General features: G+C 42.2%; 1 protein-coding gene across 1 annotated transcript in view; it reads left to right on the top strand.

Moving 5' to 3' along the window:
* The window catches only part of GABBR2 (gamma-aminobutyric acid type B receptor subunit 2), a 1,245,145-nt gene extending 1,227,079 nt beyond the window's left edge, over positions 1-18,066 (top strand). The window contains exons 18-19 of the mRNA XM_019509192.1: positions 11,195-11,312; positions 15,579-18,066. Of these exons, the coding sequence (XP_019364737.1) occupies positions 11,195-11,312; positions 15,579-15,744 (284 nt within the window). The 3' untranslated portion in view covers positions 15,745-18,066. The remainder of the gene's footprint in view (positions 1-11,194; positions 11,313-15,578) is intronic.
* The last annotated feature ends 514 nt before the right edge of the window (positions 18,067-18,580 follow it).

Below are 18,580 nucleotides of genomic sequence, written 5' to 3'. Positions count from 1 at the left end.
CTGGGAGGGTGGGCAGGGGATGGAGGCTCATGGCAGAGCCCCCCACACAGTGTGGGGCAGTGCGGGGCAGCAGGGATCACCCCCCTGCCTGGCAGCAGCTGGTGAGTGCTGGGCTTTTCTTTTAAAAAGCCAGGGGCTGGGGCCAGGCAGGCAGCCATTGATGAGGCTGGGAGAGCGGGCAGGGGATGGGACCTGTTTGATTTGGAGATTCAGCCAATTCAGCAGTGGCTGAATCTCCAAATCAGATTCAGCTGAATAGATTTGGGACAGCGATTCAAATCACTGGATCGAATCATTGTCCCCGGAATCAGCCGAATACAAATCCAAAGCAAATACTAGCTGCTTCACACAGACTGCCCTTTTCTTCTCTTGCCACCCTCCTTCTCCTCTTTCTTTCCACCTTCCCAGTTTCCCCTCTGTATTCACTTCATTGACTCTAACCCTAGTTGCTAATCCATGTGGTTAAGTTATATATGCTGCTCCAATCAAATGAATAAGGTACAAGAGACTTTGTACCTCTGAACCACAATTTCTTCTCTTTGTAGGCTCAGAGAAATTATTCTAACTCTATTTTTCTTCTGCCATGAGGTTTAAACATTTCCCTTCCCCTATGTATCTGTTGTAATTTGGGCCAGATGTAGCCTGGGGTATGTTTGATGCCTCTGACACAATGTCCTACATGAGAGTCTGACTTTATTCCTAATATTTTATAAAAATAATTGCTTCTGTTTCCAAGTTCTTTACTTGCATTCATTTTACTTGCTGACTATATGCTGAAAGGACTTAAGTTTTAAACATCAGACTCTGTTATGCACCATGCATATAATACGGACATGCTCCATTTTCATGTCTTTGTCCTTAGCCTAAATCATTTCACGCTTTTCTACAATGAAATGCAGTTTTCCAATCTATTCAAGTAAAAGCAAAGTAAAAGCAGTGCACTGTTTCTTTCTGGTGTGGTGTTTTCTTCATATATATAAAGAAAGAATATATATAGTCTTTCTTGCAGATTAATAGTGTATGAAATACACGAAATCCCTCTCAACAGTGAATTTGGTGTAAAGTTACTGGTCACTTCTTTTTGTTGTAATCTTCTTCCCCTCCCAAAAACCCTTCTTGTATCACAGATGGTTCTTTGTTTGAAATTAGTAAATTGATTGGCCAGGATAAAAGCAAGTCAAGTAAAAAACCCATTTTCTGTTCCCAAACCATTTTCAAGTTTAGATAATGAAAAACCTTCAAAAACTCTTTGTCACTAAAGTTGCTGGACTCAGTAGCTGTAAGCGTTTTGTAGCTGAGACACGGGTGTGTCTCACTGGAAAGTTTTCTTATTCTGGTGAGCAGTGTAGTTGAGGGGCACGACCAGGGCAGCAGCCCCCAAGCACCACCTTTACCTTTGGGGTTGGGGGTGTGCAAAAATAGCCACTGGTGTAGCGGTGACTGGCTGTCCCAGGCACAGTTACCCTGCTATGCTTCTCCTCTGGGGTGTTCAGAACACCATACTGTGCTATTGCCATGATCTGTTATTATTTCAGAGCAGGTAAAGACGCTTGTGCCCCGAAGAATGAATGTAACTATAGCTGGACCCTCCATTTTTTTCTGCCGAGGCAAGGAAATAAATATCTGTGAAGTTGTTTTGGGCCCCTAGACCAAGAGACTATGAAATGTTGTGGCTTGATATAAAGCTTTTCCTAGCATTAATGGGAGATGGCTGCATTTCTCAGCTGTTACCTGCAACTGGAGAGACCAGCTCTAGGCTGAATTTAAGGTATTGACCATGCCTGTGCCTTAATTCCTGTCATAGGAATTCATATTAGTGCTGGAAGGCACCAAAAATTTGCCTAGATCCCATCTTGGATACAGCAATAGTCTGTGCCCACCTGATGTTTGAGAACATGAGGATGCATGCATTTCATTCTGTTAAAAGGCCAGTATGGTGCCTACCTTTTGACTAGTAGCCTACCAGGGCTGTTTTGGCAGTCAGGAAGTTGCACGCTCTCAGCCACAGACAAGGGGGCTGCATGCACATGATCCGAGAGGTCCAGCCCCCTCCCCTGCCCCACACAACATGGGCATTCTGGTTCCCTCTCACTACCGCGCCCCACTTCCAGGAGCAGGGGCAAGAAGCAAGAACCAGGGAGGGAGGGAGAGCTCAGTAACCCCACCTGCATCAAAAGCAATGAGGGAAGCGGCAACTGGGCAAGAGCCTGCTAACGCCACATGTTAGACCAGGGGTGGGCAATTATTTTGGGCAGAGGGCCACTTACTAAGTTTTGGCAAGCCATCAAGGGCTGCATGACAGGCAGCCAAGGGCAGATAAATGTTAATTTGCTACATATTTTAGGGGCCCCGTGGGCTGGATAGAATGGCCTGGAGGGCCGCATCCAGCCCGCGGGCCACATTTTGCCTACCCCTGTGTTAGCCCCTTGCAGGCTGCCTGCTGGACTGCCCTGCCTTAGAGGACTCACCCGCCACACCACAGATCAGGTATTAGCCTCTCCTTTTTCCTGAGATCTGAGACAAAGAAGACCTCCATCCATTTTTTACAATGATGGTATTAGGGGCTCAGCTCAAAAGAGCACCAGAGTATGGGAAATGCCAGACTTGTGGCCTGGTGATTGGAGTGCTGAAAACGCTGTGTAGACAATGAAAAAGATGGCCACTTAGATGAACAGGAAGGAACAGAATGCTGTCCTTGGTACTGCAAGAAAAACAGAAAGGAAAGATAACTATATATACATCAACCTAGCTAAATATACACAAATATATACATACTTCCATGGGTATATAAAAGATTTGACATGTTTGTTAATTTTGATTACTGTAAGAATGTTGCATTGGCTGACTTGCCATTTTAAATATGCAGGTATAATCAAACACTTGCATTTGGCTTTTAAGTAGATAAATGATTTGTGGATATTGGGAGTTTTGATTGAAATCCAAACTCAAAATATATTCGGCAACAGAATGTCTTGATTTATTTTGAGGCCTCCCAGTAAGTTTTTAGAGGAGCTTGTTAGATGAACCAATGAATAACAGCTGCCATGTGGGCCATACAAAAAATTAAAAAGCCGCTAGAAAGCCTCCCCCTTCCCTCCACTTTAAGAGGCTTCTGACTTTTCCTAGTTGTGTTAGCAAATTCTCTTTTGCTAACGCTATAGTTTGTTCAGGGAAGGTTTGAAATATCTTGTTTTGAGCCTGCAACAGTAAGCTGTACTCATAGTTGCAAATGGGCTCAGAACATGCTTTTGTGTATCAGGCCTGCCTGCCGGCTGTCAGCTGTCACCAATCTCCAGTGTTTTCCAGGGTTACAGTGTTGTTCTTGTACAAGTAGCTCAAAGAAAAATAAACTTCAAAAGCAGGCTGCTAGTAAATGCAAGGGGAAAAAAAGAGACATTCATCTGTGATGGGACAGAAAAACGTTACCTTAGTAAAGTTACTTTGATAAAGACATCTAAACTGAAACCATAGATTCAAAGGAAAAGCTTTTGGAAAATTAAATGTACAGGGCTTTAAAGGAATACTCCCTCAAAAAAGAAGTATATTTTATTGTATATTTGTACAGAGTTTAGCAAGTGACTTCTGAGCTGACCGGGACCTCTGGATGTGCACAGCTCGTACACCACAACTCCAAAATTCCTAATCATAACAGCTGTCAAGTCAGTTTCAAGCTAGATATAGGATGTTCCTTTTCTGCTCTTATTTACACTGATCTATATCGGGATTATATTTTTCAGATTATCTTTCTGGACATGAATTTTTTTTTTCCAGATTTACAGTTGTGTGACCGAAAGCAAGTCTTGCCTAGATTTTGCTTAATACATTCTTTTTTTCCCAAGTTTAACATCATTAGCAGCCTTGAGGCAGACCATCAACTGATGCAAACTGAATTTAGTGGAGCTTGGCCGCTTTATATCAGTGAAGTATGTGATCATTGGAATTATTCTTGCCATTTCAAGGGAGATGGTTTCTTTTTAAAAAGATGTAGTATTTCCAACCTACACATTGTCATCTGCTGCTATTCAGAAACCAGATGTGGAACTGACAAGAAACTACTCACAAAAACAGAAATGGACTGTTCAAGTTAAATAAACATCATAAATGGGGAAAATTAATGTAGACTCTAAAAATTCCTTAATCTGCAAAAATTTCCTTTAGTAACTTAGCAAGGTTTTCTGACTTTTGTAACCACATGAATTTTAACTTGCCAATTTTCTTAATGAGGTACTAAACTTACAGTTATTTCATAGGGGAACGTAACATATGTGTTCCAGTAGAATAGAAGTAATGCTGATATTGGAAGACATGAAGTTAACAGAAATACTTCCAGGAAGCAGTATACCAGCAGGATGATGCTTCTACTTAACCATAGCAATAAAGGAAATCAATAGGACTACAACAGTACAAATCACAATGAGATTTAAACTTAGATATAGAAATGACTTGTGTTTCTTTAAGATTTTTTTACCAGTGTTAAGTGGAGAGGAGCCTTTACACTTATGAGCTTTGTGACTGGAATTTACTTCTACCAGAGACAAGTAAAGGTCCTTTGCCAAAGCTTTCTGGCATTCAGTGACAGAAGGGCACTGTATTTTGTTTTTAATGAACTAATCAATTCTGTACCATGCAAGGTGCTCGATATCTACTTGTGTTTCTCTCCATGGCTTTTTGAATAGACGATGCTTAAGCATCGCTTATCCGGACTTCTAAATACCTGCATGAGGTCTGAGAGCGCTTTAGAAATTGCCTTCAGCTAATGAAAATTCAATTTTAGAGAGAGGTAGAGCATTCCAATGTAATCTTTTCTGTTAAACTAGGCTTAACATCCTGAAGTAACAAACAGTACCTCAAGGGTGCGCAGAAGGGCAGTTTTAAGTAGTGCACTTAATGAACAAAGGAAAAAGAAGGCAGAAAAAGATGTTCAAGCCAACGATGAGCTGTAGAGGCAACTGGAAACTTGAAAGTTTACAAGCGCAATTACATTATTTCCTTTTCATGTCTTTGTGCACATAAGTTTGTTTGCAAAGTATAACATACAACGAACATTTGAACAATAGCTGCTGTATTTGTCCACTTGCTAGTAGTGTAATGCTGTTGTTTGTGCTGTACCTATCTGTAGTAGAAAACGGAAAAAATGTCCTCATTATCTCAATCCTATCTTTCCCTTCTGCTCACAAAATGTCAGATGCGTTAAGCTTCATCTGTAGGCAATGTCACTAACTCTGCTAACTTTATTGTGAGATTCTGTTAGTTGGAGTTTTTCTTACAGGCCCCAATCTTGGAAACATGCAATTAAATAAGAGTCTGAGGTTTTCCACAAGCACAAAAATACATGTCTAGTTCTCAAAACTGGGGGAGGGTAAAGCTAGAAAACGTGATCCCTGAAATTTAAAAACTTACTTGTAAGTTCAAGGAGGGAGAGGATTCTTTTAGGACACTAGGTGAGTACAGAACATCCAGGAAAGATAATATGGAGGGTCACTCAGTGACAGGTGGCATTGTGTGACTACTGGTGCAAAGCCACCCCTCTGATTGTATTTCTTTAAACACTTCCCTGCCCTTCTGGCAGGGATGCTTTACTCCCTTCTTTCCTACAGCACAAGGGAAAAACACAGCAGGGTCAGGGCAGTAAGTTCTGGCAAATTATAGCCTCTTCAGTGCAGTCCAAGAAAGAAGAGGCAAGTGGACTTCCAACCTCTCAGCAGACCCCTTCCACTATTGAAAGCATAGGGAGGAGTGGAGAGCTGCATTAGGTCATTACCCAGCTTTTCAGGTCTCCTTGGGATGAGCTAGGGCAGCCATGAGTCTGAGTGCAGAATGCCACCTACACATCAGGACCAGCAACAGGGACCCAACTTCAGGAAATCTGGGGAAGAGGGAGAGAGGAACTGGCCAACTTGTTGCTTCTAAGAGGTTGCAGTCAGGGACTGATAACTGAGGAAAGGGAGCTTGCAGGATTGGGAGAAGGGGTGGCCAGGAAGCCCTGTAAATCAGTGGATGGGGTAGCAGGGGTTGCCTGTCATCTGGCAAGTGGAGTAGATGATTCCACATTTTCATAGTTTCATAGTTTCTAGGGTCGGAAGGGACCTGAGCAGATCATCTAGTCCGACCCCCTGCCATGGGAGGAAAGAGTACTGGGGTCAAACGACCCCAGTAAGGTGGTCATCCAACCTCCTCTTAAAAGCACCCAGGGTGGGAGCCTGCACCACCTCACTTGGAAGCTGGTTCCAGACCCTAGCCGCCCTGACCGTGAAGTAGCACCTCCTGATGTCCAACTTAAACCTTCCCTCCACCAGCTTGTGACCATTGTTCCTGGTCACTCCTTGCAGCGCTCGGGGGAACAGGGACTCCCCCAGCGCCTGCTGATCCCCCCTAAACCAGTTTATAACAGGCCACAAGATCCCCCCTCAGCCTTCTCTTTTGAAGGCTGAACAGGTTCAGGTCCCGCAACCTTTCCTCATAGGACCTACCCTGCTGTCCCTTGATCATGCGAGTGGCCCTCCTCTGGACCCTCTCGATGCTGTCCACATCCTTCTTAAAGTGCGGCGCCCAGAACTGGACGCAGTACTCCAGCTGCGGCCTGACCAGTGCCGCATAAAGGGGGAGGATCACCTCCTTGGACCTGCTTGAGATGCATCTGTGGATGCACGACAAGGTGCAGTTGGCCTTCCTAGCCGCCTCCCCACATTCATCAGGAGCAGGTGAAAAATAGTGGGATTTACAATGGAGGCAGAGAGGGGAGAGGAAAGAATTCATAGACTGGAGGGAAGCGAAGAACCCCAAATATCTTTGGTTGATATCATTTTTTATTTTCCTTTGGAAGATCATTAACAATTTGGTAGGAAAAATAAAAGGAAGTGGAAGCAGTATAAGTCTAATAGCTCTCTCCAGTTCTGCCCTTTACTCTGGGCACCACCCAGTACTAGCATGACCACTTGTAATGTCCATTCAGCTCTCGACTAGGCTTCCAAGGGGATAGATGCATTCTACATTGTCTGTGCAATTTAAAACTAGACTGGACAACACACTGGATAATAAATGCTAGGTCCCAGTTGTTGCCTATAGTGGGGAGAAAATAGATTAATATAGATGTTTTCCATCCTTAATTTCTGTGATTTGCCAAATTTAATTTTGGTCTGTGTCATAAAGTCAACATGTCACATTGTCAACTTTGATCAGCCCTACATCAAACACTGTTTTTAAGTCATCAAAATAAAAGGGGTTCTTGTCTAATTGTCTCTGCTTGAAGACACCAAAAGGCTTTTTATTGAAATGACAAGCACAAAAAGAGGTGTACAAAAAATAAAAGTTGAACCCACATGGCAGTAGCTGCCACAACAGCAAACTTCAGTTCCCCTTTGAGGACAGATCTTATTACTTCCTCATCAGTGTCAGCTCTGCTTCTGTACTCTCCTGCTTCTTTGCTCACATCTAGGCCACACCAAAACCTGCAGGTTTGTTTTCCTTTATAACATCCCTAAATTTATCCACCACCCTCTTCCTCTATAACTAAAATCCACATTTTGTAGTCATTTCTTGTCTCAGTTAAAGCAACCTCCTCTTCTCTAACCACCCACTTTCTCCTGGTCTCATTCCCTCTCTATCTGTCCAGTATGTTGCACTGAAAATCTTTTCTCCAGCCCTTTTGGGCCATAGCAGGCTTATATCCATATCTTCACATATGAAAATCACCTACATATTGGGTGTGTCTACATGTGACACTATGTCACCATAGCAATGTGCTACGGCAACATAGCATCCATGGGTGTCTGCGTGGGACCAGCAGCTACTTCACCATAGCTGCACACTACCCTCTAATAGCGTGCTGCTAAGGCGAAGTTGCTGCTAAAAATAACCATGTGCCGCACATAAGGTGCAATACAGATAGTTACTGTGCCATGCTTTAGTACTTCCAAAAGGAAGTATTAAAGCATGGCACAGTAACAATGTTGCCATAGGGCAACATGTAGACGTGCCCATTGTTTGTGCCTTTCCATTACCTGAATAGGCTTGCGTTCTTTCGAGATTAATCTGAACTCTGATTTTCCACAGTTTATAATGCCTGTTTCTGAGATAATCCCAATACCACTGAAACGTTGCAGCTCAGTTGCTGATAGGTTCTCAAGCTTCAGTTCCATCTTAATGTAGGTTTTTGTCCATAAACTTCATAAGGGGTATGCTTTGTTTTAATTACTACATTTTTCACATATGAGCAGGAAACATAAAACCAAAAAAGCCGTTGCTATGGGTCATACTGCTAATAATTTTAATATATATATATATACACTAATAACTTTCCTTTTCTAATTTTAACCTTTAGGGTCAGATTCAGTGGTATGTTGTGGCTACTTACTGTGCTCTGGAGTAGCACAAAACACCATCTGTTGGACAAGATAGACTTAGGGCATCTTTGCATCACTGGTGCAGCACAAAGCAGCCAGAGTTAACACCCCAGCTCTGATGTCTTCCTACCATCCACATTTCTCTGTGTACCCCCACCCATATTCCTGACTCCTAATTTCCCACATAAACATACACACCTCCAACTTCTCCTCCATCCTCTTCACCCTTCCTTGAACATTCCCCTGACAGGGTAAAGATACATGTATCCCAGTTTCTCCATACACCCATCCTATTCAATAGTTCATGTCCAACAGGTAGTTTTTAAAGAACAATTTTTAGAACTAAGAGTAATTTTCTGTCATAATATTTCATGACTGAAATTTCTCCTTCAACAGAGGCTGTCACATCAAATCTTTTCCTTCTGAAGAACTGTTCAAGAGTCATCCCTTTTCAAAAATCACCTTGTGTGTAGTACAGCTGAGGTTGCAAGCAGTCTTCAGTTAAAAGGGCATGCTCAAAATCACTGCCATCTCCCATTATTCTCTGTGGGACTGAGACAATGAACTGCTGTTAGCCTTGATGGCTCTTTTCTTCTGATTAGGCCAATGGGAGTGAAGTTAAACCCACAAAGAGATTTTATCTAGCCCTCTAAACAGAAGTTTATGTATCCTGCCTTAAATTTTGCCTGAAGATTTGCCACCCAGTGGCAAATGTATAAATGCTGCTTCCAGTCTGCCTTAGGGCCAAGCTTTGTTAATTCAGCCCACTATTAGTGAAAGATTGCTGACTCCTACAATAGGGGTTGCTTGGTCTTCCATCATCCCGCAGTGCCACACTCATCTCTCCACCCGCCTTGGGGGGGAAGGAGGGGCATGTGGGCAGAGAGTGGGACAGATAGCCAAGAAGTGCTATCACAAACCTCTTGGCTGTGGACCGCCACAAATCCTGAGTTTCTTCTTACTGTGCTGGCATCTGGCCTAAAGAACAGGCTAAGGTTGCCCTGGGATAACTCCTTACTCCAACAAGCTTCAGCTTCCTTGCCCTTATACCAGAGTTGCAGCTGCAGATGGCCTCCCTGTTGGGTTGTGAAAGAAATTTCAGATGCAGTGCCCCTTTCCGTAGAAAGGGCTAGCCTGTGATATCACTTGCCAGAAATCACTCTTTCCACAGGCGATCAGTAAGGAAACAAAACAACAAAGAATTTAATACCTAGAAGAAAAGAATTGTACGAGCAAAACTGACCACAAGTCTGAGAAGAGAAAAAGAAAACAAGTAAAGTTTCTTACCCTCTCATCTGAGTAAACCCTTGCCCTCTTGAGAGTCCTGACAGTGTTTCCAGAACTCAGCCTTCCTGCTGAATCGGTGAGCCCTTGCTGCTGAGACCCCTGAACCTCCAAAGCCTGGAGCCAGCAAACCATCATTCCATCCTAGCTCGACTCTACAGCCGCATCCACACAAGCACAGATGTTTGGTTCTCTCGGACCACTAGCAGCGGTGCACCTTGCGCCACCTCCAGTTGTCCCCAAGAAACACCTGTGCCATGTGCCCTCTGGCACGTGGCAAGTTACCCCGGGTGGGGGACGGTAGGCTGGGCCCAGCACTGGGCTGGCCCCAGCAGCCTTTCCTGAGGCCCTGGGGGCCTCCTGTGGCTGCAGCAGCAGTGATCCTGCCACTTGAAGTCTGGCTAGCAACAGGAGGAGCATGGCTGCAGCTGGCCCAGCTCCAGTTTTGAGCAACATGCGTTGTCCCCATGTGTGGTGCTCTGCTTTATTTTCCACAGGTTTTTTTGACACCCTAGATATCCAGGGGTCAAAAAAACCCAAACCCCGTGCTGCTCTTTTTCAGCGCAGAAAACACCTGAATGTGTGGCATGTGGCACCATAGACATGTCTAGGGTGCCACATACCACATGACCATGCTCATCTGGACGCTGCCTAAAAAGCCTCCAAAACTAGACACCTCCCAATGTTATTCTACTTGCTCACGAGTCACCAGAATCCCCCAGAAATTACTCTCTCTCAGACACCTGGCTTTCCTCTGGCTTGATGGACCCTTTTTCTTAGATGTCTTTGCACTAGAGAAGTTAATTTCCTTATTACAGGCAGACAGTGCCTTGGGTGCATGCTAATCCTCACCTGATTGTCTTCCAGTTACATCATGAAATTACAGAAGTACATTTATATCAAATATTATCAAATATACAGATATGAAAATGACAAATCTGAACCTACAAATAGTAGGTTACAAATAGAAATTACAAATAGAAACTAAACACTGCATCAGTCAATCTAATTTGGGAGAATATCCTTGCTTGCTACACAATGGGTGCATCTACACGTGCCCCTCTGTGCAGTTTGTACTGCACAGTCATTTAGTACTTGCTTTAGCAAATACTAAGTGACTGCTCAGGTCCCACCGGTCCTGCACAGTCCCAGCAGTGCACAGGTCGTTTCTTACCTTACTGCACAGTAGCGGCAGCATCACAGTTAGTGCCCACCAACACTACATCACTAGAGCGGTGAGCAACGTTGCTATAGCTCATCGCTACAGCAATGTACCGTCTCATGTAGATGTGCCCAGTGAACCCAAAAAACAACTCCATTTGGGAGTAAATCCATGACAAATGCTCTTCTCTGCTCTTGACTGTCCTCAGGAACCTCCAGAGAGTTGAGGCCAAGTGGAGTAGCATGCTAGGATTTGAGCGCTCCTGTCCCCTGGCACAAATAAAAAGAAGCTGGTTAAGACTTTCAGAGAAATATGAGATTATTTTGGATTACGTGAAGGAAACCATTTTTAAAAAGTATTTTCATGTCATCAGAGTAAATACAATTTAAACATTTCTTCCTTTCAGATGGTGAGAAAGCTGTTTTGAAAAATCACCTTGATCAAAATCCACAAGCACAGTGGAGCACAACAGACCCCACCAGAACAAACAAAGATCCTATAGAAGACATCAACTCTCCAGAACAGTAAGTAGAATATTGCTGAAAACAGGTTAGTGTTCAACCCAGAGCAGTTAGAACTGTGGATATTTTTAACTGATGATTCACTTTTCTAAATGTTTTGCCATGTAATCTCATGTGATAATTATATACCAAAAAGTTTCAATAACAAAGTCAAACATTCAAAAATTAGGAAATCCAAGCTACTTCCTGTTCTGTCAGTGGGAAGATTTTAACAGTGCCTGCATCCCCCTGCTTTACTTAAGGCAAGCTAGGGTGTTTTTGCTGTTTTAGGCACTGTGCCAGGCAATTGAGAGAGAGAGTTGTTTCGCAAAGTTGTTAAGAATAGGTTTGACAGTGGCATTCATTCCTAACCCTGAAACCTAGTAAAAACTGTCTAAATGGGTAACTGTTTCACTGATGATCATTTCAGCTAGCTAGAAAGAGCTAGCTGATATGCTTATTCAATGATCCTCACACAGACTATGAATCACCTTGTACCAACATTCCCAAATCTCCTCCATCCAGCTGCCAAAATCTCCATATTTAGTGCCGATACTCTCATGTGTTGATAATGTAAAACTCTAGAGCATAAAAGATGTTGTCAAGACAGAGTAAAATATTAACATGCAATTTAAAGTGACCTCATATTGGTAGGCTGTTTTTTTTTAATTTACCCGCAGTTGCTGATAAGTTACCTGCAATTTCTGGGCTGCCATGCTGGTGTCAATCAGAGTCTGGGGACTCTGCTACTGAATTTAGGCCTAAGTTTGTTCAGACTTCACAGTGCTTTCAGGGAAGGACAGTACCCTTGGTCTCTTGTAAATCCTACTGCCATAGAGCTACAAATGTTTCTTTACAGTGACAAATGAGGATTGCCATTAGGGCTGTGCGAAACAGCAGCATTCTGCTTCAACATCCATTTCGACAGAACAGTGTTTCATCTCAAGTTTTGTTTCAATTTGAAAACGCTGTTCTGTTCCATTTCATCAAAATGGTTTCACTGTTTCGATGCTATTTCAACGTTTCAATCGGGCTGAGTTCCCCTTCCCAGTGCTAGGATTGGGCTGGGGAAGGCAGCATGATCATAGCACTGGGGAAGGGAACTCAGCCGGGCTGCTTTGAAACTCAAAATGTTTCAAAACTTTCAAAACGTTTTGACTGAGCTCGTTTCATTTCAAGGCTGTTTTGAAGTCTTTCATTTCATTTCAATGTTGCTGTTTCAAGCTCAAAATGAGTCAAAACAGTGTCAAAACAAAACAGCTGGCAAAATTTCGCACAGCCCTAATTGCTATGCCTTCGGCAGATCCTGGGATCAAAAGCACTCCTTGAGAATTGCCATCAATTGATGCAATTTAGACTATCTCAGGGTGGCCCTCAATTGTTCCCAAGACTTGGTAAGTGTGGAATAAGGGTGTAAAGGTAGGACCAAGACATTTTTACCCCCTTCTGTTATGACAGGTGTTGCTTGGTACACACTAAGTCTAACCAAACTCACCCAACTTCTGTCATCCAAAAGGTTCAATAAGGGAGACACAAAATTACTGGCGAGATTTGGTGGTCAGGCTGTGTCTGGTCCTGCAGCAGGTACACAAGACAAATGGAAAGAAGAAAGCATACAGTTAGGTCACCTGCAGCAGTATATGGGGAGGAAGTGAGCGCCAGGACTTATCCCTGCACACACACGTCATGAGAGCTCTCGTTGTGGATAAGTCACTTCTGCACTCTTCTGATCCTATGTCAGTTGTGTCCCCTGACAAATTGGAGCTCGTCTAGGATGGTTTTTATGTTACCTAGCCAGAGACCGCTCTAAAAATCTGGGGGAGCAGCTGAGGCAACAGTTCCTGTGTCAAGAACACCTCCTTTCTTTGATGTAATACAAGCTGTATAATCGAGTGGCAGAAACATACCATTATTGTCCTGATGCGGGAACATCTACAGGGATCTAAACTGCAGAATTCAGAATCTGGTCAGGCAATGGGATCAACTGAAATACTTGGTTAATTTACAAAAAGGCATCCTTCAAGGACAGAGTATCCATGTACAAGCAGATGAAACCAGGGTGGACTAGTTTAATGTATGATTATTAGACCTCTTTGCATTTCAGTCTCATTTTTAAGACATACCATCATATGCATAGTTTAATATGTTATTAGAATCTTACGGCACTATTATATTGTGACAGACATTATTAAAAGATGTCCAGATGCTCAAAAAATCCAACTATCTTAATGCATATTAAACACAAAAGAAATAACCCTTGATGAATCCAGTAAATTTCCTCTAGGCTAATGATAGACCTGGGAAAGATTAAGATTCCATAAAAGTCTTGTATCGCTACTGCTTTTACTTTGTAATATCATCTAGCTCTGTGGAAAGAACTGAAATAGTGGTGCCAAATCAAAATCATAGCATCCTACCCTTACCCAGATGTAGATGGTTCTACAAGGTTCATGACAGTGGAGACTCAAGGGGCCAGGTTCTATTGTGCCAACTGGGCAACTAATTTATCAACAAGCAGGGAACAAGTTCATTGCAAAAGAAAATCACAGAACCTAAGCCAGCCCCTGACTAAGCAATGCTTCACCATGTCATAGATCCACACATGTATTGTAGACTATGATTAGTCACTTTTTCACCTTGATTGGCAATTTTTTCCATCTGCATCTAGTATTAGACCTATGCTATTGCTAGAATTTCATTTATTAATGAGATCCTGAAGGAATTAATTTGTTGTCCTGACCCATTGCTGCTCTGTAGATGGACATCCTTTGACCACAGTCGCGTGGAGCAGAATTACAGGAGTCTGCAATTGACCACCAGTATTAAATTCTCTGACACTAGCACCTAGTTAACCACACATTTTCAGAAGTTTCCATTACTTTTGGCTTATTAATTTTTGCATAGCCAACTTGAGGATCTCATACGCAATCAGCATGAAAGGCACTGGGTTCAAAATGTAGATCAGGAAAAAGCACTGCACATTGAATAACATTTCATACAGAGTGGCAAACTGGAGTTTAACTCTCATCTTCTTTGGTCTTTCACAGAGGCTTTTCATGAACTGTTTGTTGTATCTAATCTTCCTGCAGAAGGCTACTTCCCACCTCCGGAAAGTTTTCAATGTAAAGTAAATTTTAAGTCCGGTTAAAACAAAATTACCACCCACTGCAGCCAGCATTGAAAGACTCAATTAAACACGCTTTGTTTGTGGTATAGCTGACATTTAAATGGGTGAAAAATCCCATTCACACCATTATGCAACTAGATTCTCTTGGAATAGCTTCAAACAGCTCTTTGATGAAGAGCCTATAATAGTCAAACCAAGTAAGCAGTTTCACTGGTGGGAAAATAAGCATTGGCAATTCTGTGTTTGACCCTGGTACCATAAACAGAATTAAAATGTGCAGCAACAGGCTAATAAGGATTCAGTACATGGAAACAGCAAACTTGCCACCTCTATACTCCTTGGGAACGCAATATAATTCAATTGGTACAACAAAAAATGGGACAAAATAGCAAAATAAAACTAAATTGCTTTAATCTAATCCAGGAGCTATATTGCCATCAGTTGCATGATAAACAGTGTTGAGTTGTATTGCACCAAATATTTAAAAGAAATCTGCAAAGGCCTGTCCACTTACATGCCTGAAGTTAAGTTTCTCCTCGATATTTAGGGACACTGGGCTTTATTTTTCCAGGAGTGTTAAATACCCGCAGTTCCCATCAACTTCACCGTGGCACTTAGCATCTCACTGGGCTGTACCCAACCCACACAGATAGAAGCTTCCAGGGAGAGACAGCGAATTGTTCCATGGGTTCCCTTCTTCAATGCAGTACTTGCATTACCTATTGCAAAAAACCCGACATTTTTCATTTGAATGCCTTTGAGCTAAACTTACACATAGATTGGAACTTACACATTCAGTTTCTCTTTATCTGTTGTGCAGCACGGTTAAGGATTATTCTCTGAATGCGCTCTCTTGACTAGGATGCCCGTATTACCTATGGACATGTCATTGCCTAACGTTTCATTTCAAAGTAACTGAGAATTCCAGGAGGCTGCAGAATGCTTGGAGCAACTTGCTAGAGTCTCCCACCTTGTCCAGTTGGTCAAAAACCCTTCCAAAAGAGAAGGTGCCACAGTATATCTCAAGGGCAGCAAATGTAATTTAATTGACATTAACCCTGTAATAGCAGAAGGGAAAGAAAACAGCCTTACAGAAGAAGCATTAAGCATTTGACACGCTACGTCTTTCTCTTCTTCTAATCTCTCCTTTCTCTTCTTGACAGCATACAGCGCCGGCTGTCTTTACAGTTGCCCATTCTTCACCATGCCTATTTGCCATCCATAGGAGGAGTTGATGCTAGCTGTGCCAGTCCATGTGTAAGCCCCAGTGCCAGTCCTCGGCACAGACATGTGCCACCATCTTTTCGAGTGATGGTTTCTGGCCTGTAGAAATGGGAGATCAGTGCTTCCAGAACTGCTTTTAAGTACTCAATGACTGGACTGAATGTCTGATATTGAACTTGGCTATAAACATACTACTGGCTCTTAACCACTGAGGAACTACTGCTAAGGCAGTCGTCCTGGGAGTATCACTGTAACTCATGTGGAAAGGCAAGAAAGAGAAATATCCAGAGTTTGATCTGTAGCCTTATTCATGGAGTTTTTATTTCTTCACAAAGAAGTAAGTGAAAATATTTCTTCCCAAATTTCTACTAGCAAGATGAGGCTGGGAAATATGAATCTTGCAAAAAAATAAGAACCTCCCCCACTCAGATGTCACTGAGCTTTACACGGCTGCTGAACACGTGGAACTTTACACTGTATCCATGTCAGAAAAATAAAATGGTAGAGCTATAACCTATTTATTGAAATAGATACACTTCATTTTACAAGAGTCGTGTTAAATTGTTGGAAGCATTTTGCACCGGTTAGTCTTGCTTGTGTTCATTTCAGGGATGGTATTATGTGAGAAAGGGGGATTTGGAGAAATGGTTCCTCAAGTGTCATTCAGACTCTGCATTGCTAACAGCAGGAGCCCTATAACTAAAAGCTGTATGGGGGCAGAAGCAGAGCCCGCAGCAACAGCTTGGAGTTGTTACCAGGTAAAGAGCTGCTGTTCTGAGTCAGAGCTCTTTACAGTTCTCCAGGGATAAGATATGGCAATTGCCAGGCTCCAGTGCTGACCATCTGGGATTTCATTTTGACAGAGTTTTTGCATCTATTTCTAAATAAACACATCCAACTGCAAAGCATGGAACTGGCTGGAAAACTCCCAAGGCTGATAACCCAAGAAGGTGAGGACAGATGGGCAGTAAGGACTTAATGTCAAAGGATGGGTTGTTTTTCACAGTTTGTTTGAATTCTGCCACACATAAATACAATACAGTTGAGTGGGTGGGGGGAGGGTTTAGGGCACAGGCCAATTCTACAGTGCACAGACAGTATATACACTACCTTTGCTTCGTACCTGCGTGTGTGACAGTTGTAGCTGGTATAAATCAAGTTTACCCATAGAATATTTTGTTCTAATATCTAAAAAAAAATGTGAAAAAGCACTTGTTTTAACCTCTCTACTGATATAAACTGATGGTTTTCCATATCTGGGATCATACCTTGGCGCTCTTCCCAGGAAATGACAGATTGCCATTAAAATTAGTGGCAAGTTCTCCTACCTGAATCAGATCTTTCCCTCAAATATTAGTGAGGTATGATCCCAGCCGATTCTCCAGTGCATTGGCAATGTGATATCACTGCCATGATCAGTGATTGTCCTAAGCCACATTAAAATATTGTCCAGATAAAAATAAACAGAAGTGCTTAATCCTTTTTAACTGATTCCTGCACACCTCAACCCCTCCAAAATGAATTTTCCATAAGCATTTCTAGAGTAGAAGTGACTAATGAGCATCTTCCAGTACCTGCATAATGCGGAAGGCTCTTCAGTTGAGGGACTGAATTACAACTGGCATAAATCTCTCTTCAAAGTCTCAGAATAGACCAAAACAATCTAAAATATGATACATCAATAGCTTACAAACAGGAGCATCACAAAGTATTTTGCTTGGCACATGGCGTAAGAGAGGGGTTATGGAGGTACCTGTAGCTTGTAGAACAAAAACATGTAAGTATAACACAGGTAAAATAGAACTCATTATTCTGTTTAAGCACTAAACATTGACGTTGTCACTCAATGTGCGTTGACAGTATTCTCTTGCTTTATTAATTTCATCAGGGCCTGGATTATTTTAAACGGAATGTTAATTTTTAAAAGAGAAAAGGACAATATTGTATATAATGTATACACAAACATCTCTGTAGAAATATTATTCCAACATAGCAGGAAAAAAAATCAAAAGTATTGGACTGTTGGAGGTGAGTGTGTGTGTGTCTGTAACTCTTCGTGAATACTGACTGTGTGCCGTTTATTAGGTTTAAAACATGCAGTACATTCTTTGTCTCAATGATCCTGTAGTTTCTCCCATTACACTTTTTTTTTAATTTCCTGCAAATAACAAGACCCACAAAATGAATATAGCTATTTAATGTTTCTGTTCTTTTATACTGCAGCAAAAATGTACTATAAATTTATGAAGAGGCTGTGCCCCAATGGCATTTTCCAATGATGTTAGTGCACAAATGCTTTAAACTAGACTGGAACTGCCAGAATAAAATGTAAATGAGGAATTTCTTGTATAACCTTATACTGCATGAGATCAATTTTTAATAAATTGTTGCAAATCTGTTTTTATGAATAAAATATAGAAAATCTAATTTTGTCTAGCTTGCTGACTCAATCACCCCTCACTTCACAAAGAAACAGTAAAACAATCTATCTGGAGAAGGAGATATTGTAACCCTACATTGCTATATAAAAAAAACTAAATACATACATCCTTGCAGTTTCAGTAAATATGTATCAAGGGGTAAGAGAATTATAGAAATATAGGAGATTAGGGTTGGAAGGGACCTCAGGAGGTCACCTTAGTCCAACCCCCTGCTCAAGGTAGGACCATCTCCAACTATATCATTCCAGACAAGGCTTTGTCTAACCAGGCCTTAAAAACCTCCAAGGACGGAGATTCCACCACCTCCCTGGGTAACCTGTTCCAGTGCTTTATTACTCTCCTAGTGAGAAGGTTTTTCCTAATATCTAACCTGAAGTTCCCGTGCTGCAACTTGAGACCATTGCTCCTTGTTCTGTCATCTGCCACCACTGAGAACAGTTTAGCTCCATCCTCTTTAGAAGCACCCTTCAGGGAGTTGAAAGCTGCTATTAAATCCCCCC

Source organism: Gavialis gangeticus, unplaced genomic scaffold (assembly GCF_001723915.1).
Source record: "Gavialis gangeticus isolate Ggan-Ray unplaced genomic scaffold, GavGan_comp1, whole genome shotgun sequence".
In the NCBI taxonomy this organism is placed as follows: Eukaryota; Metazoa; Chordata; order Crocodylia; family Gavialidae; genus Gavialis; species Gavialis gangeticus.
Note: the sequence above shows the minus strand (reverse complement) of the source record. Positions and strands in the feature narration are given on the sequence as shown.